Source organism: Bos javanicus, chromosome 18 (genome assembly GCF_032452875.1).
Source record: "Bos javanicus breed banteng chromosome 18, ARS-OSU_banteng_1.0, whole genome shotgun sequence".
In the NCBI taxonomy this organism is placed as follows: domain Eukaryota; kingdom Metazoa; phylum Chordata; class Mammalia; order Artiodactyla; family Bovidae; genus Bos; species Bos javanicus.
The window spans coordinates 61,016,366-61,043,610 of record NC_083885.1 but is presented as its reverse complement, the minus strand read 5'-3'; the positions used below and the strand labels follow the sequence as shown (position 1 = coordinate 61,043,610).

At 44.1% G+C, this 27,245-nt stretch overlaps 1 protein-coding gene across 1 annotated transcript; it reads left to right on the top strand.

The window, feature by feature from the left end:
* The first annotated feature begins 3,337 nt into the window (after positions 1-3,337).
* LOC133230997 (cationic amino acid transporter 3-like) lies at positions 3,338-25,850 on the top strand. Its single transcript, XM_061389146.1, is given in 15 exon segments — positions 3,338-3,469; positions 16,322-16,415; positions 18,699-18,804; positions 19,029-19,428; positions 20,725-20,883; positions 22,453-22,630; positions 23,032-23,144; positions 23,298-23,520; positions 23,689-23,828; positions 23,932-24,034; positions 24,223-24,422; positions 24,627-24,793; positions 25,066-25,174; positions 25,339-25,399; positions 25,401-25,850. Coding segments are annotated over 12 exon segments (1,881 nt in total). The 5' UTR covers positions 3,338-3,469; positions 16,322-16,415; positions 18,699-18,804; positions 19,029-19,058; the 3' UTR covers positions 25,459-25,850.
* Positions 25,851-27,245: the final 1,395 nt, after the last annotated feature.

Here is a 27,245-nt window from a genome sequence, read left to right as displayed (position 1 = left end):
TGCTTGATTCTCTGCCCCTAGCTTCCTCTTGGTAAACTTGCAAGTGGACCACAGAGCAAGAGAGCCTCCAGTTGCAGGTGAGTCACTTGAGCAAGACAATGTCCCAGGGAAGACAGAGGGAAGTCAGCAGGCTTGTGGCAATGGAAAAATGACAGAGAATCTGACCTCCCGGCTTAATGATTAACTGAGACTGTTTCCCTTTAAAGATTGTTTTGGCTGAGGGGAACTGTCACGGACAAGTCCACGTTCTCCCCAGATTGCTGGCTTTTCTGAAGAAAGAATCTTTCTTCTCTATGGAAACCTGTCACTTGATGTATTGTCTGTTGAGCAGTAAGTGGCCAAACCTGCCGTCAGTTACAGATCTAAGTGCTGGGCTAGAATAGCCAATGAGTCAATGCTGGTCACCTTGCCTCTGAGTTAATATACCCAGGGTGAGTTCTCTCTCCTCATGCATGAAGATTAAACGTGGTAATTTATAGTTAGGATGGCCTACTGCTGGAGCCTGGGCTAATGCAGATTTTAAAGCATCGATAGTCTTTTCTGCTTATTCATTCAGCTGGGTCTGGTTGGGTAGAGTTTAGTAATACATAGAGAGGTTGGGTAATGCAGGAACATCTAGGCACCTAATTCTCTTGATGTCTGGTTAGACTTAGAAATGCCCTGAGATATCAGGAACTGAGAAAGCCAGGGTTCCCTTAATTCTTTCAGAATCAATCAACATTCTTCCTTAGATATGAAATGACTTAAATATTTCACAACTGGTGAGCAGAATTGTAGTTTGTCTGTGGAGGTATCATGCCACTTAGAGGCTAATTCCTATAACAGATGGATAGTGTCTAAACTCTCCATGACAGCTTAAAGTGAAAGTGATAAAACTCAGGGTGCCTGCATTGTAAGCAGACTCTTTATACCCTTTGAGCCATGAGGGAATCCCCTACTTTGTGTGGTTGCCTTTAAAAAAAAATTTACAATATTGTAAGTCAACTATACTTCAATTTAAAAAACACAGTCAATATAAGAGTCAACTACTACACTTAAGTCCTGTTTTGATGGACTGTGTCCAGGGTCTTACCTTATGGGTCACTTGATAGATTTCAGAATCTAGTCAGCCCTTCACCAGGACCCCCACCCTCTTCACTATTCCACTTCCTGCTGCCGGATTTTCCTTCCTGAAGACCAGAGCTCTTTGTCTCTTATCTCCTATTTTCCTTCCCTGCCTGTGCACTCAGCCCTCCCAGCAAACAGAGCTCCCTGAAGAAGGGGACCAAGTCACATGTCCTTTGTCCTCTTCCATCCCTTTGTGCAAGGCTGGATGCAGGCATGAGGCTCGCTAAATGCTTTTGTTGCTTGAATTAATATCAGAGATCTTAAGCTCCTCTCCTCCTGGTTGGGGTCCAGCTGGCCTTGGGGTCCCCACATTGGAGTGTCTCAGGTCAGGTGCAGACTGTGGGGAGCTGAGAAGTGTAAGAGGACTGGGAGGGAGCAGGATCTGAGTGGGGCCCCCAGTTTTACACCCTTTCTGAGATCTGTGAATTCAAGTGTCCAAAGAAATAATCAACAAACCATCTATGATGAGAATATGAAAGGGTTTTGTTTGAACCAAACTGAGGACCGTACTGTGGGTGAGAGATGCTCAGATAGTTCTGAGGAACTGCTTCAGTGAAGCAAGAGTTTTCAGTGCAGTCTTATACTTTATCCAAACAAAGAACATATATCAAACACGACAGGGTGTATTCCTTCAAGGCTTCAGAAAAAGACTTAGTACATAGTGAGACAGCAGGACCCTGGTGTCAAGGAAGGGAACTTTATCTTCCAGGGAGTGTTAACATGGATGCCATGAGAACAGAGTTGTTCATCCTTATCTTCAGAACAGATTTTCTTTACCTCAATGGTTAAAGCAGATGTGCTGTGAGGGTTGGGCAGGCTGTCTTAGTTCACACAAAGTTCAGGCTGAATCGTGTATAAGATAGACAGACTTCTCCACTTCTCAATATGTGAACATCTTCTCCATCACAAGCAGCTAAAAATCTTAGAACCATATTATCCAGCAATTATACCTCTGAGGATATACCCAGAAGAGTTGAAGCCACACTCGGGAAAAGACATGTGTACACTCAGTGTTCATGGCACCATTATTCACAGTAACTAAAACATGAAAGCAACCTAAGTGCTCATTGACCAAAGGATGGTTAAGCCAATGTGGTAGGTACCAATAGTAGAGTATATTCAGCATTTAAAGAGAAGGGAACATAACACATGTTACAACATGGATGAACCTAGTGGATATTATACTCAGTAAAATAAACCCGATAGTAAAGGACAAATATTGGATGATTCCACCGAAATGAACAACCTGGAGTAATCAGAGTCATTGAGACAGAAAATAGAAAGGTAATTGCCAAGAACTGGGAAAGGATAAAGGGGGATTTTTATTGTTGTTGTTGAATGTGTAGTTTCTGTTTGCCAGAGGAAAAATGTCCTGGAGTTTGGTTGCACAAAATGTGAATGTACTTAACATGGAGATGGAGTAGGACCCTAGGGTCCTTGACCCCCATGTCCTCTGCCTGCCTTCTGTCTGTGGGAAAAGCTTAGCCAAAGAATAAGTTTAATCCAAGACGTGAGAGCATGCGGAAACAAAGGACAGCAGCCAGAGGAGAACAAATAATAATACTGTGGTGACTAAGCATAGTCACGGACCTATAGTTCCTTCTCAAGGGCTACAGACAATATTCTGAGAGTGTGTAGAGACGGACACCTCCACCAGGTGCAAGAGAGTAACTAGCTGAGGACCAGAGTGTAGCCATGACAACAGCTGCCCCAATTCTGAGAACCGCCTCAAGGAAATGGGAACACACTGACCTTGTGACTGAAGAGTAACTGTACCTAAAACAATCAAGATGCTGCTGGTCCAACCATCCATGACCAGTTGCAAGATGACTGTCAGAGCTGACCATGCTGTTTCTCCATGTAGCCCCCTCCCTCTGTCTAAACCTCTTACCCGCTGCCTGTTGGGGTGGGAGGGGAGTCGACCTTTGGCAGGAGTGTAACGCCCTCCCCCCACTGCTGGTATCCAAAATAAAGCAAACTTTCCTTCCACCAACCTGGCCTCCTGAATGGCTTTTGAGGAGCCAGCAGCCAGACTTTGCTTTCGGTTACAAAATGACTGAACTGAATACTTAAAGACGGTTAAAATTTCCTGTTACGTGTATGTTACCCCAGTTAAAATCATCTTAGAAAATCTCGCAAGGGTAACCACAGAGGGCTGTGGTTAAGTGCTAACAGGAACTTTGCATAAGCTTCTGGTCCTCTCAGCCCCATCCCCACCCCAATTATCCAAGGTTAAGGGTTGTCTTCTGTGCTCAGGGACTTCCCTCTTTAAATTTTGGACAAACATCAGCTCCAGCCCTGTGCGCCTTAACCTCAGCCTCCCTGACTGACCCAGTGCTCCAGGCTCTGCTCCAAGGATCCAGTGAGTCTCGGGTCACCCTCTTCTGTGGGAAAGTGGGTGCTGAGTTCACATCCTCCCAAAGAGACCTCTGCAACCCCAGAGTGCAGGGGTCAGCCCGGCTCCAGCCTAAGGGTGGAGAGACCCGTTTTACAGATGAAAGTAGAAGCAGCTGGGAACTGTCTGTGTTTGTGTGAGGAGAGGAGGGGCTGGGAGAGATTGGATCAATGTCCAGGGGCTCTTGGACTGGTTTTAGTCTGGTGCTCACACAACCCTAAGATGACCCTCACATAGAGTTTGTGATTTGAGTACCACTGCCTTCAGTCTCTTGTCTCCTCTCTGCCCTCCACATCTGCTGATGCCTCCTCTAGGAGCTGAGCATTCTGCTGAAGACAATTCAGTGGTGTTTTGTGTTGAATTACCTTGGAGTTTTGTACACTCATCAACTCTGTGAAGCTGGCTCTCCAGTTTATCCCTGGCATACAATTTTAAAAGCTGTGGTGAAATACACATAAATTTGCCAACTTCACCATTTTTAAATGAGCCTTCAGCAGTACTGGGTAAATTTACACAGCTGTGTAACCAGTTCGCAGAATTCTTTTTGTCTTGTAAACTGAAACCGTGTGTGCATTGAACAATGACTCCCCATTTCCCCCCTCACCCAGCACCTAGCAAACCAGCATTCTACTTTCTGTCTGTGTAAATTTGACTGTATTAGCTATTTTATAGAAGTGGGATCATACAGTACTTGTCTTATGGTGACTGGCTTATATCACTTAGCATATTGTCCTCAAGTTTCCTCCATGTTATAGCATGGGTCAGAATTTCCCATATTTTTAAGGCTGAATAATATTCCACTGTAGGTATAGAGCACATTGTTTTTATCCGTTTTTCATGGATGGCCATTTGGGTTGCTTTCGTCTCTCAGCTAATCTGAATAATACCACCATGGGTGTACAAACGTCTCCTGTGACCTCACTTTCAGTTCTTTTGGGTGTACACTCGGGAGTGGGACTGCTCAACCACGATGGTAATTTCACTTTTGGTTTTTCGGAGGAACCACCATACTTTACCCACAGCAACTGTACCATTTTATGTTCCTAAAGACAGGGCTCAAAAGTTCATCAGCAGCGTTTGAACAAGAAGGAAACACAGGTCCAGGGAAGTATATGACTTGTTCAAGGGCAGAGAGGTGGGGCCAAGATCCTAATCATAGCTTCCTGACTCTTTGAATGCTTGCCCTCAACCATAATGCTCAACTCGGACCTTAGAGTAACATGGACAGAAGCCCCCTCCCCTTAACTCATGTTCTCTGAGTCAGCCTGGCCCTGCAGAGCAGTGTATTGGGGAGACATTCTATGTTCCAAAGGATAGAAGACAGAGTCTTTTGTTTCTGATTCAGAATGAAGATTAGTCCTCTCTTCCTCCAGGCTCTTGCGAGGTTGGTTTGGTTTTCCTTTTTTTTTAATTTTTTTATTTTTTATTTTTTTCTGTTTGCTCGAGACAGTTTATTGCTTATGTTATTTCTTCTGTTCCTTTTTTTTTTTTTTAATTTTTCAGCACTTTATTTATTTATTTATTTTTTTATTTGATAAATTTAACGCCTTTTATTGCCATACCTCATTTTACTGTGCTTTGCTTTAGTGAACTTTATAGATACATGTTTTTTTTTTTTTTTTCCTTGTTAATTTTCTGTTTAGTTGATCTATCCATAAGTGTGAGTGGGGTATTAAAGTCTCCCACTATTATTGTGTTATTGTTAATTTCTCCTTTCATACTTGTTAGGATTTGTCTTACATACTGCGGTGCTCCCATGTTGGGTGGATATATATTATATAATTGTTATATCTTCTTCTTGGATTGATCCTTTGATCATTATGTAGTGACCTTCTTTGTCTCTTTTCACAGCCTTTGTTTTAAAGTCTAATTTATCTGATACGAGTATTGTGACTCCTACTTTCTTTTGGTCCCAATTTGCATGGAAAATCTTTTTCCAGCCCTTCACTTTCAGTCTGTATGTGTCCCCTGTTTTGAGGTGGGTCTCTTGTAGACAACATATGTAGGGGTCTTGTTTTTGTATCCATTCAGCCAGTCTTTGTCTTTTGGTTGGGGCATTCAACCCATTTACGTTTAAGGTAATTACTAATAAGTATGATCCCGTTGCCATTTACTTTATTGTTTTGGGTTCGAGTTTATACACCATTTTTGTGTTTCCTGTCTAGAGAATATCCTTTAGTATTTGTTGGAGAGCTGGTTTGGTGGTGCAGAATTCTCTCAGCTTTTGCTTGTCTGAAAAACTTTTGATTTCTCCTTCATACTTGAATGAGATCCTTGCTGGGTACAATAATCTGGGCTGTAGGTTATTTTCTTTCATCATTTTAAGTATGTCTTGCCATTCTCTCCTGGCTTGAAGAGTTTCTATTGAAAGATCAGCTGTTATCCTTATGGGAATTCCCTTGTGTGTTATTTGTTGTTTTTCCCTTGCTGCTTTTAATATTTGTTCTTTGTGTTTGATCTTTGTTAATTTGATTAATATGTGTCTTGGGGTGTTTCTCCTTGGGTTTATCCTGTTTGGGACTCTCTGGGTTTCTTGGACTTGGGTGATTATTTCCTTCCCCATTTTAGGGAAGTTTTCAACTATTATCTCCTCAAGTATTTTCTCATGGTCTTTCTTTTTTTCTTCTTCTTCTGGAACCCCTATGATTCGAATGTTGTAGCGTTTAATATTGTCCTGGAGGTCTCTGAGATTGTCCTCATTTCTTTTAATTCGTTTTTCTTTTATCCTCTCTGATTCATTTATTTTTACCATTCTATCTTCTAATTCACTAATCCTGTCCTCTGCTTCTGTTATTCTACTATTTGTTGCCTCCAGAGTGTTTTTAATTTCATTTCATTCCTTTTTTTTTTAGATATTCAATAATAATTAATTAGAAACTTTTTTTTTTTTTTTTTGCTTTTTCATTGGAGGATAATTGCTTTACAATGTTGTGTTGGTTTCTGCTGTATGATAAAGTGAATCAGTCCTAATTATAAATATACTTTCTCCCTGGTTAGCCTCCCTCCCTCTTCCTATCCCATGTATCTACATCCTCACAGAGAGCCAGGCTGAGCTCCCTGAGCTGTGCAGAGGCTTCCCACTAACTCCATTTTACACATGTAGTGTATACATGTCAATGCTACTCTGTCAATTCATCCCACCCTTTCCTTCCCGCACTGTGTCCACAAGTCCAATCTCGATGACTCCATCTCAATTCTGGCCCTGCAAATAGGTTCATCTGTACAATTTTTTTAGATTGCATGTATATATACACACACACACACATTAATATACAATATTTGTTTTTCTCTTTCTGGCTTACTTTACTCTGTATAACAAGTTCTAAGTTCATCCACCTCACTACAACTGACTCAAATTCTTTCCTTTGTATGGCTGAGCAATTTAATTGCCTATATGTACCACATCTTCTCTATCCATGCATCTGTCTAAGGACATGTAGGTTGCTTCCATGTCCTGCCTGTTGTAAACAGGGCTGCAAAGAACATTCGCGTACATGTATCTTTGTGATTTGATTTGATTTGACTTTGGTTTTCTCAGGGTTTATGCCCAGTAGTGGGTTGCCAGGTCATATGGTAGTTTTATTCCTAGTTTGTTCAGGAATGTCCATCCTGTTCTCCATAGTGGCTGTGTCAGCTTACTTTCCCACCAACAGTGCAGAAGAGTTCCCTTCTCTCCACATCCTCTCCACCATTTATTGTTTGTAGATTTTCCAATAGTGACCATTCTGACATCTGTGAGGTGACAGCTCACTGACATGTGGACCCATTGGGGGAAGGAGAAGGTTGAACAAACTGGGGGATTAGGATTGACATGCATACACTACATGTGCAAAACAGAAAGCTAATAGGAACCTGCAGAGAGCACAGGAACCTCAGCTTGCAGCTCTGTGATGCCCTAGAGGGTTGGGGTGGGCGACGGGGTGGGAGGGAGGCCCAGCAGGGAGGGGACATATGTATACATATAGCTATTCACTGGGCTTCCTTCCCTTGTGGCTCAGTGGTAAAGAATTGGCCTGCCAATGCAGGAGACACAGTTTTGATCCCTGGATCAGAAAGATCCCCATGATTAGGAAATGGCAACCCACTCCAGTATTCTTGCCTGGAGAATCCCATGGACAGAGGAGCTGGCGGGCAACAGCCCATGGAGTGGCACAAAGTCAGACATGACTGAGTGGCTAAACAACAACAACAAAGCTGATTCACCTCTTTGTGTCGCAGAAACTAACACAACATTGTAAAACAGTTACACGCCAATAAAAAATCAAAAAAGAGAACACTCATATAAGTAAAATCAGAAATGAAAGAGGAGATATTGTAAATGGTACTTCAAATGTCTTATACACATTTCTTATACTATGAAAAAGTATACGCCAACAAATTGGATAACCTGGAAGGAAAAAATAAACAATCTGAATAAACCAATAACAAGAAAGGAGGTTGAATCAGTGATAAGAAACCTCTCAACACAGAAAAGATAGTTTCATCGGTGAATTCTACAAAACATTTGATTTAAAAAAATTTTTAAACAATTTTGGCTGCACTCGGTTTTTGTTGCTGCGGGAGGACTTTCTCTCCAGTTGCAGTGATCCGGGGCTACTCTCCATTTTCGTATGCATGCTTCTCCTTGTAGTTGCTGCTGTTTTTGTTCAGTCCCTCAGTCTTGTCTGGCTCGTTGCAACCCCATGGACTGTAGCATGCCAGATTTCCCTGTCCTTCACTGTATCCTGGAGTTTGCTCAAAGTCATGTCCATTGAATCATTGATGTCATCCAACCATCTCATCCTCTGTTGCCCCCTTCTCCTCCTGCCCTCAATCTTTCCTAGCATCAGGGTCTTTTCCAATGAGTCAGCTCTTCACATCAGGTGGCCAAAGAATTGGAGTTTCAGCATCAGCATCAGCAGGTAGATTCTCATTCACTTATGCCACCAGGGAAGTCCAAAAAACTAAGAATTTTAACAAACACAAAAGACTACATTTATTTCTAGACTCCTTCCTTGTATAAGATAATGGAGAAAAGCTGAGTTGTCAGTGTGTATTCTTTGGAGGGTCCCCTCATAATGGAAGAATCTTTGATGATACCGTGATTGGGAATTTTTTCATTCTCTTCTCATGTCACATGGTTTTCTTTCAACTCCCCTCTGACTTAGTTTCTGTTCTGTCAGGGCTAGAGATTTGGATGGTTTCCAAATGCAACCAAGGCAGGAACTCTACTGGTCCAAGGCACAGTAATGAATTCATGTCAAAAACAGGATGTATGGGGGGAGGGGGCAGAAGGCAAGAGAGAGAGAGTGAGATGAAGTGTTTCCATCTGAGATAGAAAAGAGGCAGGAAGTGAAGTGAAGTGAAGTTGCTCGGTCGGGTCCGACTCTTTGCAACCCTGTGGACTGTAGCCAACCAGACTCTTCCTTCCATGGGATTTTCCAAGCAAGAGTACTGGAGTGGGTCGCCATTTCCTTCTCCAGGGGATCGTCCCTACCCAGGGATGGAACCCAGCTCTCGCGCATTGTAGGCAGACGCTTTACTGTCTGAGCCACTAGGGAAGCCCAAAAGAGGCAGGAGGAGGAGGCAAAGACAGAAGGATTAAGATACTAAAGACTGGCGGTGAGAAGGTAGGAGCAGATTATCAATAGTGAATTACAGGTCACCATGAATGCAACATCAATTTAAAATATTCATATATAATGTATATGCAAAGCACCCAAACTCAGCAATGGTTATACAATTGAGAAATAATTTCAGATGCTTCAGGAAGTACATGAAAAAGAAAAGGTGTTAATATTTGAGAGATAGAGGTCAGAAGGCTGGGAAATTTAGGGGAGGGGTGATGATCAGGACACTCACCTTGAAATACAGGGTGGCTGTTCAATGAGAAAGGGAAAAGAAAAGGAATGTGAGCATATCTGTGATATCTCAGTCTCCGTGAGATGAATTAAAAACATGGGAAATTGTGTTGAAAAGATGAGAGGGTGGGGAGAAAGCAGCAGAGGCGGACCTGAGTGACTCTCATGAATCATAACAGGAAGACAGTACCTGACGATTGGGGTTGTCTACTGGGCATCCCTGGTGGCGTGGTGGTGAGAAGCCAATGCAGGAGAAGGTGGTAAGCCAATGCAGGTGGTAAGAAGCCAATTGGTCTCCTGCCAATGCAGGAGGCATGGGCTTGATCCCTGAGTTAGGAAGATCCCCTAAAGGAGAAAATGGCAACCCACTCTAGTATTCTTGGCTGGGAAATACCATGGACAGAGGAGCCTGGCAGGCTACAGTCCATGAGGTCGCAAAGATTCAGACACGACTGAGTGACTAAACAGCAACAAAAGCAAAAGAATTCTGTACGATGTTATATCAGACATGCCATTCTCAAGGCTTAAGTGTCTGTCCTCACATTACTTTAAACTCTGTATGTTTTCTCCTATTATATTATAGCTGTTTGAAAAGTCAGACTCTTAAAAAAATGATGTGGAATTTTTTTCAACATTTGTATGTGGACTTGATTCCAAATGTCCTTCTGTTATTAAAGAGGGGAGTGCTCCTTACTTCTAAATCCCCAATACCTATTTTAGATGTCTTTTTTTTTTTCTTCTAAATTTATACTCTCTTGTTTGGCTGCCTCAACCTGAATTATTTTTTTTTTATTTATTGAAGTATAGTTGATTTACAGTGCTGTGTTAGTTTCTTCTGTAAAGCAAGGTGACTCAGTTATGCATATGTATTGATATCTTCTTTTTCATTTTCTTTTCCTTGACTGTTTATCACAAGATATTGATTATAGTTCCCTGTGTTATACAATAGGACCTTGTTGTTTATCTAGTCAAGGCAATGGCAACCCACTCCAGTACTCTTGCCTGGAAAATCCCATGGATGGAGGAGCCTGGTGGGCTGCAGTCCATGGGGTCTTGAAGAGGAGGACACGACTGAGCGACTTCACTTTCACTTTTCATTTTCATGCATTGGAGAAGGAAATGGAAACCCACTCCAGTGTTCATGCTTGGAGAATCCCAAGGATGGGGGAGCCTGGTGGGCTGCCATCTATGGGGTCGCACAGAGTCGGACACGACTGAAGCGACTTAGCAGCAGCAGAAGCAGCATACGATAGTTTGCACGTGCTAATCCCAAACTCCCAATCCTTCCTTTTCCCTCTTCCTTGGCCATCATAAGTCTAGTCTCTATATCTGTGAGTCTGTTTCTATTTCATAGATAGATTCATTTCGGTCATATTTTAGACTCCACATATAAATGATATCATACAGTATCTGTCTTTCTCTTTCTGATTTACTTCACTAAGTATGATAATCCCATTATCTAGGTCCGTCCATACTGCTGCAAGTGGCATTGTTTCATTTTTCATGGCTGAGCAGTCTGTCAGTATGTATGTATGTCTGAATATATATATTTGTTGTTGTTTAGTTGCTAAGTTCTGTCTGTCTCTTTTGCGACCCCATTTACTGTAGTTAGCCACGTTCCTCTGTCCATGGAATTTCCCAGACAAGAATACTGGAGTGGGTTGTCATTTCCTTCTCCAGGAGATCTTCTGCAGGCAGACTCTTCACCACTGAGCCACTAAATATTTACACACACACACACACACACACACATATATATATATCACATCTTGTTTATCCATTCATCTATTTGTTGCAGGAAGGGGGACCTCTTCCAAGGCCCAAAACTGGACTCTTGTCTAACACTTGGAAATGAATTGTGCAAGGAGACACGTGTGCTGACAAAGCAAGAGATTTTATTGGGAAAGGGCACCCAGGTGGAGAGCAGTAGGGTAAGGGAACTCAGGAGAACAGCTCTGTCTCATGTCTTGCAGTCTCGGGTTTTATGGTGATGGGATTAGTTTCCGGGCTGTCTTTAGCCAATCAGACTCAGAGTTCTTCCTCGCGGTGCATGCCTTGTTCAGCCAAGATGGATACAAGAGAGAAGGATTCTGGGAGGTGGGTGGACAGGTGGTGTCTCCTTTTGACCTTTCCCAAATTCTTCTGGTGGGTGGAGGCTTATTAGTTACCTGTTCCTTACCAGAACCTCCTGTCATAAAACAGCTCATGCAAATGGTTATTATGGTGCCTGGCTAGGGTGGGCGGTTTCAACCAGCATACTTCCCCTAACATATTGATGAGTTTTAGGTTGTTTCCATGCCTTGGCTATTGTAAATAGTGTTGCTATGAACATAGGGATGCATGTATCTTTTTGAATTATAGTTTTGTCTGGGTATACAGTCCGAAGTGGATCCTACATCAACTCAATTTTTAATTTTTTGAGGACCCTTTATACTGTTTTCCATAATGACTGCACCACTTTACATTCCCACCAACAGTGTAAGAAGGTTCCCTTTTCTCCACACCCTCTCCAACATTTATTATTTGTAAACTTGTTAATCATAGTCATTCTGAACAGCATGGGGTGGTACCTCATCGTTGTTTTGATTTGCATTTCTCATGGCATCTGGTCCCATCACTTCATGGGAAATAGATGGGGAAACAGTGGAAACAGTGTCAGACTTTATTTTTCTGGGCTCCAAAATCACTACAGATGGTGATTGCAGCCATGAAATTAAAAGACACTTACTCCTTAGAAGGAAAGTTATGACCAACCTAGGTACCATATTAAAAAGCAGATATTACTTTGTCAACAAAGGTCTGTCTAGTCAAGGTTATGGTTTTTCCAGTGGTCATATATGAATGTGAGAGTTGGACTGTGAAGAAAGCTGAGCAGCAAAGAATTGATGCTTTTGAACTGTGGTGTTGGAGAAGACTCTTGAGAGACTCTTGGACTGCAAGGAGATCCAACCAGTCCATTCTAAAGGAGATCAGTCCTGGGTGTTCTTTGGAAGGAATGATGCTGAAGCTGAAACTCCAATACTTTGGCCACCTCATGCGAAGAGTTCACTCATTGGAAAAGACTCTGATGCTGGGAAGGATTGGGGGCAGGAGAAGAAGGGGACAACAGAGGATGAGATGGCTGGATGGCATCACTGACTTGATGGACATGAGTTTGAGTGAACTCCGAGAGTTGGTGATGGACAGGGAGGCCTAGCGTTCTGTGATTTATGGGGTCGCAAAGAGTCGGACAAGACTGAGTGACTGAACTGAACTGAATAATTATGAATGATGGCCATCTTTTCCTGTGCGAGTTGGCCATGTTTTATATGTCTCTTTTAGTGCCTATTTTAGGGTGCCTTTTGGCAATATTGTAGGTCTTCATAGAACCGTTCAACTTCAGCTTCTTCAGCGTTACTGGTTGGGGCATAGACTTGGATTACTGTGATATTGAATGGTTTGCCTTGGAAACGAACAGAGATCATTCTGTCGTTTTTGACACTGCATCCAAATACTGCATTTCGGACTCTTTTGTTGACCATGATGGCTACAACTAATAGAGTTTTGCCAAGAAAATGCACTGATCATAACAAACACCCTCTTCCAACAACACAAGAGAAGACTCTACACATGGACATCACCAGATGGTCAACACCAAAATCAGATTGATTATATTCTTTGCAGCCAAAGATGGAGAAGCTCTATATAGTCAGCAAAAACAAGACCAGAAGCTGACTGTGGCTCAGATCATGAATTCCTTATTGCCAAATTCAAACTTAAATTGAAGAAAGTAGGGAAAACCACTAGACCATTCAGGTATGACCTAAATCAAATCCCTTATGATTATACAGTGGAAGTGAGAAATAGATTTAAGGGCCTAGATCTGACAGATAGAGTGCCTGATGAACTATGGAATGAGGTTCCTGACATTGTACAGGAGACAGGGATCAAGACCATTCCCATAGAAAAGAAATGCAAAAAAGCAAAATGGCTGTCTTTGGAGGCCTTGTAAATGGCTGTGAAAAGAAGAGAAGTGAAAAGCAAAGGAGCAAAGGAAAGATATAAGCATCTGAATGCAGAGTTCCAAAGAATAGCAAGAAGAGATAAGAAAGGCTTCTTCAGCGATCAATGCAAAGAAATAGAGGAAAAGAACAGAATGGGAAAGACTAGAGATCTCTTCAAGAAAATTAGAGATACCAAGGGAACATTTCATGCAAACATGGGCTCGATAAAGGACAGAAATTGTATGGACCTAACAGAAGCAGAAGATATCAAGAAGAGGTGGCAAGAATACACAGAAGAACTGTATAAAAAAGATCTTCACGACCCAGATAATCACGATGGTGTGATCACTGACCTAGAGCCAGACATCCTGGAATGTGAAGTCAAGTGGGCCTTAGAAAGCATCACTACGAACAAAGCTAGTGGAGGTGATGGAATTCCAGTGGAGCTCTTTCAAATCCTGAAAGATGATGCTGTGAGAGTGCTGCACTCAATATGCCAGCAAATTTGGAAAACTCAGCAGTGGCCACAGGACTGGAAATGGTCAGTTTTCATTCCAATCCTAAAGAAAGGCAATGCCAAAGAATGCTCAAACTACCACACAATTGCACTCATCTCACACACTAGTAAAGTAATGCTCAAAATTTTCCAAGCCAGGTTTCAGCAATATGTGAACAGTGAACTTCCTGATATTCAAGCTGGTTTTAGAAAAGGCAGAAGAACCAGAGATCAAATTGCCAACATCTGCTGGATCATGGAAAAAGCAAGAGAGTTCCAGAAAAATATCTATTTCTGCTTTATTGACTATGCCAAAGCCTTTGACTGTGTGGATCACAATAAACTGTGGAAAATTCTGAAAGAGATGGGAATACCAGACCACCTGATCTGCCTCTTGAGAAATGTATATGCAGGTCAGAAAGCAACAGTTAGAACTGGACATGGAACAACAGACTGGTTCCAAATAGGAAAAGGAGTACATCAAGGCTGTATATTGTCACCCTGTTTATTTACCTTATATGCAGAGTACATCATGAGAAACGCTGGGCTGGAAGAAACACAATCTGGAATCAGGATTGCTGGGAGAAATATCAATAACCTCAGATATGCAGATGACACCACCCTTATGGCAGAAAGTGAAGAGGAACTCAAAAGCCTCTTGATGAAAGTGAAAGTGGAGAGTGAAAAAGTTGGCTTAAAGCTCAACATTCAGAAAACGAAGATCATGGAATCCGGTCCCATCACTTCATGGGAAATGGATGGGGAAACAGTGGAAACAGTGTCAGACTTATTTTTCTGGGCTCCAAAATCACTACAGATGGTGACTGCAGCCATGAAATTAAAAGACACTTACTCCTTGGAAGGAAAGTTATGACCAACCTAGATAGCATATTCAAAAGCAGAGACATTACTTTGCCAACAAAGGTCCGTCTAGTCAAGGCTATGGTTTTTCCTGTGGTCATGTATGGTTGTGAGAGTTGGACTGTGAAGAAGGCTGAGCGCCGAAGAATTGATGCTTTTGAACTGTGGTGTTGGAGAAGACTCTTGAGAGTCCCTTGGCCTGCAAGGAGATCCAGCCAGTCCATGCTGAAGGAGATCAGCCCTGGGATTTCTTCGGAAGGAATGATGCTAAAGCTGAAACTCCAGTACTTTGGCCACCTCATTTGAAGAGTTGACTCACTGGAAAAGACTCTGATGCTGGGAGGGATTGGGGGCAAGAGGAGAAGGGGATGACAGAGGATGAGATGGCTGGATGGCATCACTGACTCGATGGACGTGAGTGTGGGTGAACTCCGGGAGTTGGTGATGGACAGGGAGGCCTGGTGTGCTGCGATTCATGGGGTCGCAAAGAGTCGGACACGACTGAGCGATTGAACTGAACTGAACTTTGGCAATATTAGCTGGATGAATCTGTACACTGCTTCTTTCCTTGGCCACATATTTTACTAGTGAAAGAAAAGTGAAAGTGTTAGTTGTTCAGTTGTGTCCAACTCTTTGTGACCCCATGGACTATAGGGTGCCAGGCTCCTCTGTCCATGGGATTCTCCAGGCAAGAACACTGGAGCAGGTTGCAGTTCCCTCCTGCAGGGGATCTTCACTATCCACATCTCTATGTCTCCTGCATGGCAGGCAGATTCTTTACTGTCTGAGCCACCAGAGAAGCTTATATCATCTTGTTGAAGCATTTAAACTTTATTGCTGTTGGGGCAGAATATCGTGTCCTCTATCCTCTTAGGTTCTTTGTCTGGAGCCTGCAAAGTAGACACATGAAGAGTAGATAAACAGGAGAAAGAAGCCTTCTGTTTACATTTCCCAAGAAAGGAGGCAAGTGGGCTCTAGGCTAGATATTTACAATCTACCTTCTGTTCCCACTGGGAGACGGAAATGACAGGAACAGAGTAAATAGCTGGACTTTGTCTGCTGTGGACACGATAATATAACAATCATGGCACGGACAAAGAGGGGCTAAACCCTGTGTGTGTAAAAGATCAAGGGGTCACATATTTTCTATCTTTAGGGCACCGCACATGCACAGAAAGCCTCCTTGGGGGGCAAAAAGATGGGAGTGCCATCCCGTAATAGGTGATGTCCAGGGCCCCCAGAGGCCTGTGTGTTGGAATCCATCTAGGGAAAAAGGCTGCACACACTTGTCAGGGAGGGTCCGAAGGCAGGGCAGATAATTAGCCAAAGACAAACAAAGACAGGAAGAACCACCCTGTACAGATGATTTAACAGTCTCTTTATGGGCTTCTCCTCCTTCGGGAGGACACCCACAGCCTTTCTATTGTGTGTGAACTCTGCCTGGCTTCTGTCTTAACAAACCTCCTCTGTGCTCCCCCACGACTGTGCTGTGTCTCCAGTAATGCACGTTTATCATATTTTTAGTTTTTGCCTCCTGGAGAAATGCATTTTTTTACTGGGGGCAAGAACCAGGAGAACCTTGTTTCTAGTTTCTAGCCACTGGTGGACTAGAGATTAAGATTCCTGGTTTTTCACCCAGGCCACCCGGGTCCAATTCCTGGGCAGAGAACTAAGCCACTCCTCACGGATGATCTCTCTCCAAGATCATTGATGCTGAAGCCTGGGATTTCAAGGTAAACTGCCAGTCTCCCCAAACTGCTGGCTGGAGACTTCTGACTCTCTCTCTCTCCCATGACAACTTGCTTACTCTCACTCTCTGCTTTGTTCTCTTTTCAAGACCCACAGGGCTGAATCTAGGTCCGCACAGTGAAGGAGCCCTGCTGCTGCTGCTTAGTCGCTTCAGTCGTGTCCGCCTCTGTGTGACCCCATAGATGGCAACCCACCAGGCTCCCCCGTCCCTGGGATTCTCCAGGCAAGAACACTGGAGTGGGTTGCCATTTCCTTCTCCATTGTATGAAAGTGAAAAGTGAAAGTGAAGTCGCTCAGTCGTGTCCGACTCTTAGCGACCCCACGGACTGCACCAGGCTCCTCCATCCATGGGATTTTCCAGGCAAGAGTACTGGAGTGGGGTGCCAATGTTTTTCTCTCTCCTTTCCTCTTTCTCTTGTCTGCCTGATCTACAACTCCCAGCATGTCCCTTGCCCAAGCAGTGCTTCCTCATCAACTTTCGAGAAACACGCCGGGGATCAGAGCTGGGCGCCTACCGCCACCACCAGCAAATTGCTCCCTGCTGTGTTGCTGTTGCTCAGCTGCTCAGTCATGTCTGAGTCTTGCGACCCCAAGGACTGTAGCCAGCCAGGCTCCAAGTTTTCTTGCTCTTTCAGATTCTTCTGTAATTTTAAGATACTATATTTGTAAAAAGAAAAAATGCTAACAATCATTTGACCATCACATGGTTGCCACAAACCTTCAATTTATAAGAAAAGGCAGTATCTTTGAGGCACAATAAATCAGTGCATGATAGTGCTTGTACATGTATATGTACAGATTTAAAATATAAGTATAATTAATGCACAAATATGCATTTATATAAAAGCTGTGTATTGAAATATATATTTGAATATTCACTCTTTGTCTGAAATTCAGTATATCTAGGTGTTTTGTATTTTTATTTATTAAATCGCTCACTCCTTGGTGTCCATGTATACTCTCTGTATTCTACTCTCTTCTTAGAAGAGCATTAGTCATGTGGGGTTAGGAGCCACCCTAATAGCACAGGTATAGGAGTAAGAAGGTAATCAGTTAGCACCAAGCAGTCAGGGTTGCTGTCATCTTGAGGTGCTGGAAGGAAAATTGCAAGGTTCAGACGATTATATCAAGCCAAAGTGACATTGGGTGAAGGGAGTTACGGTACCTCCTAAGAGGCCAGTTGACTCAGAACAGTGTCGAGTATGACAGAATTTAAGAGATTCAACTGGGTGAGCAACAGAAATAGTCAGAGACCACAGTTACAAGTTCTTCAGGCAGCAGGACACCATCTGGGAAGGGAACCTTGTCTTTTCATGGACACCATAAGAAAGGAGTTGTTCATCCTTATTTTCAAAACAGATGTTCTTTATCTCAGTGGTTAAGACAGATGAGTTGTGAGAGTCAGACAGGCTGTCTTAGTTCACACAAAGTTCAAACTGAACCACAAATAAGCCAAAATGACTTCCCCATTCCTCAATATATGAACATTTTCTCCCTCACAAGCAGATAAAAATCTTAAAACCATATGATCCAGCAATTCTACTTCTGAGTATACACCCAGAAGAGTTGGAGAGAAGCACAGTCTGGAAGACATATGTGTATACCTGTGTTCATAGCAGCATTATTCACAGTAACCAAAGCATGAAAGAAACCCAAGTGTCCATTGACCAAGAAACAGATAAGCCAGGTGTGGCATGTACTTATAATACTATGGAGTATTATTCAGCATTAAAAATGGAATTCTAACACATGCTACAACATGGATGAATTTTGTTGACATTGTACTAAGTAAAGCCTGACAACAAAAGAGAAATAGTGTATGAACCCACAAGAATGAAGTACCTAGAGTGGTCCCAAAGAGTTGGACATGACTGAAGCAACTTAGCACTAGCTCTAGAGTGGTCAGGCTCACAGAGACAGAGGGTGTAATGGTGGTTGCCAAGACTGGTGGAGAAGAAAGGAAGAATTTTGTTGTATGGGTACAGAGTTTCAGTTTTAAAAGATGAAGAAAGTTCTACAGTTTGGTTGCCCAAAATGTAAATGTACTTAACTAAACTACACACTTAAAAAAGATTAAAATAGTTAATGCTACGTTCTGGGTATTACAACACAATTAAAAAAAACAAAAAACAAACAAAAAAACCCTCTCAGAAGCACCGCCTGAGGTAACCACAGAAGAATCAAGGGCTGATAGCAACTCTGCAGATGCTTCCTTCCTGCCCCCAACTCCATCCCCACCCCAACAAAAAGTTGTCTTTTGCTCACAGGGACTCCCCGCTTCGGTTCTTGGAGATGTCCCAGCTCCAGCCCCGCACGGCTTAACCTCAGCCTCCCTGACTGACCCAGTGCTCCAGGCTCTGCTCCAAGGATCCAGTAAGTCTCGGGTCACCCTCTTCTGTGGGAGACTGGGCGCTGAGTTCACATCCTCCCAAGGAGACCTCTGCAACCCCAGAGTGCAGGGGGTCAGCCCGGCTGCAGCCTGAGGGTAGAGAGACCCATTTTCCAGATGAAAGTAGAAGGAGCTGGGAGCTGTTGTGCTGTGTCAGAAGAAGTGGGGGGGTTCATCATCTTGATGGCTTTGCATCTTGTTTCCTCAGCAGATAGTAGCCTCGTGACCTCCGTCTAGGATGCTTCAGGATGCTCGCCAATTTGGTCAGAAGCTGGTGCGCAGGCGGCCACTGGGTCCCAGAGAGGAGACTGAGCATCACATGGCTGGTTGTCTGAACACCCTAGACCTGGTGATCATAGGCGTGCGCAGGATGTTGGGAGCTGGCGTGCACATCCTGGTTGGTACAGTGGCCAAGTACATCGCTGGACCAGCAATCATCCTCTCCTTCTTGGTGGCTGCCCTGTCTTCTCTGTTGTCTGGGTTCTGCTATATAGAATTTGGGGCCCGGGTACCAAGCTCTGGTTCTATGTATCTCTACAGCTATACCATCATGGGTCAGGTGTATGGCTTCATCATCGGCTGGAATCGCATACTGTCCTTAACTGTTGGTGAGATATTGGGGTACAGGAAGGGGTGGGGCTTCAGATCAAGAGACTAGGAGATATGAATGGGATCTTTGCTCATTCACAAGCAGATGTTATCCACCTTGCGGGGCTGTGCTGTCCTCAGTCACTGCAGTCGTGTCCAACTCTTTTTGACCCCATGGACTGTAGCTCTCTAGGTTCCTCTATCCTTGGGATTTTGTCAGGCAAGAATACTGGAGTGAGTTGCCATGTCCTGGTTGCCATGCCCTCCTCCCGGATCTTCCCAATCCAGGGATCAAACCCCACCTTGTGGGGGGAGATGGGTAATAGTGACAGAAAGGCTCTACAACTTCATTCTACTCAGTTTGATGCCATTGTTGATGTTCAGTCTCTAAATTGTGTCTGACTCTTTGCAACCCCAGGAACCGCAACACGCCAGGTTTCCCTTCAATCCTGCTTTCCTTAAACGATGAGACTAAGAACCTTGAGGGCTTCCCAGGTGGCTCAGTGGCAAAAATCTGACTGCCAGTACAGGAGACTTGGGTTTAATCCCTGGGTCAGGAAGAATCCCTGAAGAAAGCCATGGCAACCTACTCCAGTATTCTTGCCTGCATTATTCCACAGACAGAGGAGCCTGGTATGCTGCAGTCCATGGTGTCACAAAGAGCTGGACACGACTTAAGGGCTAAACACAGTGACAACAAATAACCCTGAAGGAAAGGGAACTCTAGGGAGTGTGTGTGTGTGTGTGTTAGTCACTCAGTCTTGTCCGACTCTTTGCAATCCCATGGACTATAGCCCTCTCGGCTCCTCTATCCATGGAATTCTCCAGACAAGAATACTGGAATGAGTTGCCATCTCCTTTTCCCAAGGATCTTCCCAGGCAAGGGATCGAACTCCGGTCTCCCGCATTGCAGGCGGATTCTTTACCATCTGAACCACCCCCTGCACAGGGAGTGGGTAGAGGGAGGCAAATTCCTCAGGATTATCTCCTCATCGTAGTGAAGACTTTGGTTAGCTGCTGACTTCCCGGGATTTTTCCTGACACTCTGATTTAAAATGCCAATTCCGATCCCACCATCCTGGTCCCACCTCCCTGTGCTTTTTGTTTATTTTCTGTAACTTTGATCTCCTAGCATATTAAAGAGTTGACCTATGTTGTGAATCATCTGGGCCTGCCCTCCCCACCTGATGAGAAGAAACTCTTTGAATCCCTAGATATTATGGGTTTTTTGTTGTTGCTGTTGTTCACTCCTCTCCCTAGATCATTGTGGTTCAATTTCTGTTTGCTCATAAACATTCCTTCTTCTGCTGCTGTAGGCACTGCCTGTATAGCCCGGGCCTGGAGCTACACCTTCGACAGCCTGACTGGGAACCACATCTCTCGGGGGTTAGAGGGAACTTTCTCCCTGTATATGCCCTACTACCTGGCCAAGTACCCAGACTTTTTCGCCCTGGGCCTGGTGCTGCTGCTCATGGGTGAGTCAGGGGTCAGAGTTAGGATGGGAAGAGTGAGATGTGAAAGGGAAGCTGGGTTGGGAAAGCCTCAGGGTTACTGAATGGAGAGGGGATTAGGACTGGGAAGGAAGGTTTGGAATAAGAAAGAGAGGAAGGCAAAACAAAGACCATTTTTTCCCTACCTTTGGACTATTGAAAATTTGGGCTGGATCATTCTTTGAGGTAGAGGTAATAGGTGGCTCAGATAGTAAAGAATCTGCCTGCAATGCGGGAGACCGGGGTTCCATCCTTGAGTCCGGAAGATCCCCTGGAGAAGGGAATGGTTACACACTCCAGTATTCTTGCCTGGAGAATCCCACGGCAGAGAAGCCTAGTGGGCTACAGTCTATGGGGTCGCAAAGAGTCGGACACGACTGAATGACTAACACTTTTGTTCTTTGGGGTTGGGGGCTGTCCTGGGCATTTCAGTATTTTTTTTTTAATCATTTTTTGGGGAATTCCCTGGTGGTCCAGTGGTTAGGACTCTGTGCTTTCACTAATAAAGGTGCAGGTTCAATCCTTGATTGGGGAACTAAGATCCCACCTGGCAAGCGGGTCACCCCTCCCCCCCAAAAAAGATCATTGTTGAATATTGAGTAGCAACGCTGAACTTTATGTACTATATACCAATGATACCCAGCTCTCCAAACTGTATCAATCACAATGTTTCCAGATGGTGCCAAAAGTCCCTTGTGGGATAAAATTACCCCAGTTGAGAATCAAAGTTGTTTTTTTTCTTCCTGGCCGCACTGGGTCTTCTTGTGTGACCTTCAGGCTCTTCATTGCTGTGCTTAGGCTCAGCAGTTGCGGCATGGAACATGGGATCTTAGTCCCTGGACCAGAGATCAAACTTATATCCTCTGCAATGCAAGGCAGTTTCTCAACCTCTGCACCATTAGGGAAGTACCAAAGATTTTATAAAATTATTTTTTATTATTTTTTTACTTTATTATTTTATTGGAATATAACTATTTTACAATGTTGTGTTAGTTTCTGCTGGACATCATTGTGAATCAGCCATATGTACACATATATCTCCTTCCTTTTGAGCCTCCCTCCCACCCCACAAAGATTGTTTTTAACTGAGAGGAAACTTTTCCAGTTTACTGAGATATAATTGACATACAACACTGTATAAGTTTAAGATGATTTAATAGACATGTATATTGTGAGGTGATGGCCACAATAAGAAATTAACCACCTGAAAGTGTACAATTTGGTGGCACTTAGTACATTCTCAATGTTGTGTAACCATCACCTCCTTCCAGTTCCAAACATGTACTTCACAACAAAAGGAAGCCCCATACCCACTGAGCAGTCACTGTCTGTCCACCACCCATAACCACCAGTCCTAGGCAAAAATGTGTTTACTTTCTATCTCTATGGATTTAGTTATTTATTTGGCCTCATCATGAGCATGCAGAACTTCCCCAACCAGGGATCAAACCTGTGCCCCCTGCCGTGGAAACTTGGAGTATTAACCACTGGACTACCAGGGGAGTCCTGGATTTAGTTATTTGGAAAGTTTCATTTTCCAATTTTACCCCACAGGACTACTGGTTCTGGGAGTTCATGTGTTACCCCAGGTTAACAAAGTGTTCATGGGCATCAACATTTCGGTCCTCAGCTTCATCATCGTCTCTGGCTTCATTAAGGGAGACCTGCACAACTGGAAGCTCACGGAACAGGACTACCCATTGAACACATCTGAATCCAATGACATTTATAGGTTAGGAGGATGTCCTTGACCTTAGTAAGGTGTGGCGTGAGAAAGGGTACCCATCTGGGAATCTGGGGGTTGAAGAGATCTTGGGCTTCTTTGGTGGCTCAGATGATAAAGAATCCACCTGCAATGCAGGAGACCAGGGTTCAGTCCCTGGGTCTTCCTGATCCTCTGGAGAATAGAATGGCTAACTACTCCAGTATTCTTGCCTGGAATATTCCACAGACAGAGGAGCCTGGTGGGCTACAATCTGAGTTTGAAGTTGGACACAACTGAGAAACTAACCTAAAGAGATCCAGGTGGAGGGGGTCCTGGAGCCCAGGACTTGTCATATTAAGGGAGGAGTCCAGTATACATGGCTGAACACACCTCACCCACGTTCTTTCTTGTTTCTTCTCTCACCATAGCTTGGGCCCTCTGGGTTCTGGAGGGTTTGTGCCTTTTGGCCTTGATGGGATTCTCCGAGGAGCAGCTTTATGTTTCTACATGTTTATTGGTTTTGATTCCATTGTCACTACAGGTAACATGGTCACCCTGTGTCCCATCCAGGGTGTGGGCACGGATTGGGCTGCCCTTGGGCATAGGGGTTTCTTTTGGAGGTTCAACAGGAAAGCGGATTTTGTGCTTTCACTCTGGTGTGTTTCCTGACCCAGTATTTCCTCTAATCCTGCAGGGGAAAAAGCCCAAAATCCTCAGCGGTCCATCCCCATCAGCATCGTGGTCTCAGTCTTGATCTGCTTTGTGGCATATTTTGGTGTCTCAGCAGCGCTCACCCTCATGGTGCCCTACTACCAAATTCACCCTGACAGCCCCTTTCTACAGGCTTTTCTCCATGTTGGGTGGGGCCCTGCCAGATATGCCGTGGCTGTTGGCATCCTCTGTGCTCTTTCATCCAGGTCAGTGGCATGGCTTTCTCCTCGTTGACTGTCAGATGCTCGGGTATCCCAGCCCTTGGGATTGAGAGATAAGAGAGAAAGACACCTTACCCCGTGTAGACGAGGGAGCGGATGCCCTGGTCTCTCCTGCTTCTGCACGTTCTCACTCCTCTCTGTTTTCTTTTCCAGCCTCCTGAACACCATGTTTGCCATGTCTTGGTTGATCTACACAATGGCAGAGGACGGGCTCCTTTTCCGATTTCTTGCCCAGATCAACGCCCGTACACGCACTCACATCAAGGTTATCATGATTTCTGGAGTCCTTGCAGGTAGATAAACAAAACCCACTGCCTTTGGATTATCTTCCTTGGCTTGCATATTTCCAGCTGTTTCTCACTCCATCCCCCCACCCTGTTTATGCCCTCCTTCTAGGGGTCTTGGCGTTACTCTTCCATTTCAGTGATCTGATGGATCTCATGTCACTTCGGTCCCTGCTTGCTAACTTGGTGGTCGATTTTTCTGTCCTTGTGCTCAGGTGAGACTCCACTCCACCCTGACTGGGGGTCTTTGACTTGTGGGGATTGATGGGGGCTAATCCTCTCTGCCTTCATGCTGCCTTCTAAATGTCCTGCTCTGCTTTTGTGGGAAAAAAAGATGGATTCGACTGTGTGATGTTGGGTGAGTAGGGACTGCTGTTCATGTTGCATCATACTTCTAATTCAGGTATCACTCAGACCAGAATTTAAGCAAGAACCAAAAAACAGAGGAAGGAAGTGAGATGGAGCTTGTAGTCAAAGAAAGGTCTTTGGACCCTGTACCTGAAGCCAACATCTCAAGGAATCTCAAGAGTCTGTGGTTCCCTGCCAGCACCATCCCCACCCAGACATCTGGCCAGATTGTCTATGGATGTGCCATAGTGCTTGGTGAGCACTGGGATCTGTCTCTGGCGGTATTCTGAAATTGACAAGATAAGGTGGGAATGTGTATTTCATCAGTTGAGGAATGCTGGAGGTATGATGAGCCTTCATGATGTGGGAAGTTTTGGGGAGGAGTGTGACCCAAGGTCTTGACATCTTTGGCTTCTGAAGTCGAACCTGTTCTGTTCTCCTCCACCTTGACCCTTGTAGTTGTCCTGCTGATAATCCTGAGCCTGATCTTGTACCGGTGGCCCAGCCAGGTGTTCTCTGGAGACCCCGTGCTCACAACAGTGGCTGTGCTGCTGCTGCTGCTCATCACTGGGGTCACGGCCATCATCTGGAGGCAGCCCCAGGACCCCACTGCTCTTCACTTCAGGGTAGGTGACCTCATGTGCCCAAAGTGTCCACCTTGAGTGAAGGAGGTCTGTGTGCTTTAGGTCTAAGCTTCCTTTGTTGGACCAGGGAAGAAGGGGAGTTGCTGAAACCTGTGGACCCTTCCCTGATCCACACTCAGTGCTTTACATGCACTATCTAAGTAGGCACTGAACACACAGCCTGAATGGCACTGAACTTGTCCCTCCCACATGGGATAGAATCTCCCTTTCAGATGCCTAGGGTGTGTTCAGGGATGAACCGACTCTGCCCACAGGTCCCTGCTCTGCCTTTCCTCCCACTGGTGAGCATCTTTGTGAACATTTACCTGATGGTGCATATGACTACTTGGACCTGGGTCCTATTTGGCATCTGGATGGGGATTGGTAAGTGACTTTCTGGAGTAAAGAGGCCTCTTGGATAAACGAACCCAATCTTCCTACCACCTCTCCCCTAAACTGTGTCAGATACCATGATAGGAGGTCTATTGGGCATTTATAAGTGAGGAGAGTGCCTGCTTTTACTTCTCACTGTCTCATTTCCCTACTAGGATTTGCCATATACTTTGGATATGGGATCCGACACAAGTTGGAGGAGAACACTGAGCAAGACACCAGCCTCCACCTCCCAAATGATGGACAAAGACATCCCTAGTGATGAATCATCTTAACCACAGGAGACAGATGCTGTGTGGAATCCCTCCATGCACTGGAGGATCTGCTTCGAGAGGCACTGTGAGCCTCTATGGACTGTGAAGGCAGAATGCATTTACAGCTGTGTATTTATTGCTAGTGGACAAAGTGACTTTAATGCTGCAAATGCTGAAGGAAGCATTTAAAAGCATAATCAGTTAAGTTCAGTCGCTCAGTTGTGTCTGACTCTTTGCGACCCCATGAATCGTAGCACGCCAGGCCTCCCTGTCATCACCAACTCCCGGAGTTCACTCAAATTCTTGTTCATCGAGTTGGGTAATACACACCCAGAAAAGAGAATTTTCATGAAAAATGTACAGAAATGTAACCAGAAACCAAAGGAAGAAATAAAATATTAACTTACACATAAGCAGTGTCCTCTTATGCCTGTTGTCAGTGAAAACACACAAATTGTCACAGGAGAAGGAAACACAGGTAACCATATGTGCAAGAGCTGTACTTCAGGGGGTTTCCCTGGCACTCCAGTGGTTAAGACTTGCCTTCTAATGCAGGGGGTGCCAGTTCGATCCCTGGTCGTGGGGCTAAGATCCCACATGCCTCACAACCAAAAATCAAAACATAAAGCAGAAGCAATAAAGACTTTAAAAATGGTCCACATTAAAAAAAAAAAAAATTTTTTTTTTTTAAAAAAGAGTTGCACTTTAGGGAATTCCCTGGAGGTCCAGGATTTAGGACCCAGTGCTTTCACGGCCAGGGCCAGGGTTCAATCCCTGGTTGGAGAACTCAGATCCTGCAAACTGTGCAGTGTGGCCAAAAAATAAGAAAACAAAACAAAACAAAACATAAATGCGAGTTTAAAAAAAGAGTTGCATTTTAAACATGAGAAAGCAGATGCATTGGAAGCAGAAGGAAAGAAGAGATACACTGTGCAAACAGTAACATAAGAAAGATGCATAGCCATATTAATATCAGATGAAAGAGATTTTAAGAAAAAGAGAATAATAATAGATAAATGGAATTATTTTACTGAGAAAGAGAAATGGTCATTTTCATCTTCTCCCTCAGGTTTACTGAGACATATATCACACTGTGTAATAAGCACTTTACTTTTCTGTCACGGACTATTAGAGTTAGATAGTAGAGTTGATGAGGAAAAGTTCTTTAATTGGAAAATAAAAACCCTGCATTGCCAGAGGTGAGGAAAGAGGGTGGGAAGTAATGATTGGTTGATGAATGGTTACGGTTGTGTGAAAATTGTTCAAGCATGTCCGACTCTTTGCAACCCCATGGGCTATACAGTCCATGGAATTCTCCAGGCCAGAATACTGGAGTGGGTAGCCTTTCCCTTCTCCAGGGGATCTTCTTATCCCAGGGATCAAACCCAGGTCTCTTGTATTGCAGGCGGATTCTTTACCAGCTGAGCCACAGGGAAGACCATGGTTATGGCTGGGTGGAACTAAAAGATAGGAAGCGAAACTAGAGAAGTAAAAATAAAAAGATGTTACCGAAGAAAATAATGCTTGAAACAGATTATGGACATGGAGGACATTGATTATTATGAAGTACCCAACTATTTGTGGGAATGAGCAGCTGCAGTAGAGAGAAAGAGGGATGGAGGTAAAGAAATTAAGCAGCAAAGTTGTTAAATGAGTTTTTTAAAAAATAGATAGAAGAGGATGAACAGAATTAGGAAAATCCTGCAAGTTCACTGTCCTGCAAGTCTACTGAAATACAGGCTGGGAAACAATGGAGATTGAAACTGTCGGGTTAAACTTTGATGGAAGAGGCTGACATCACCTGATCG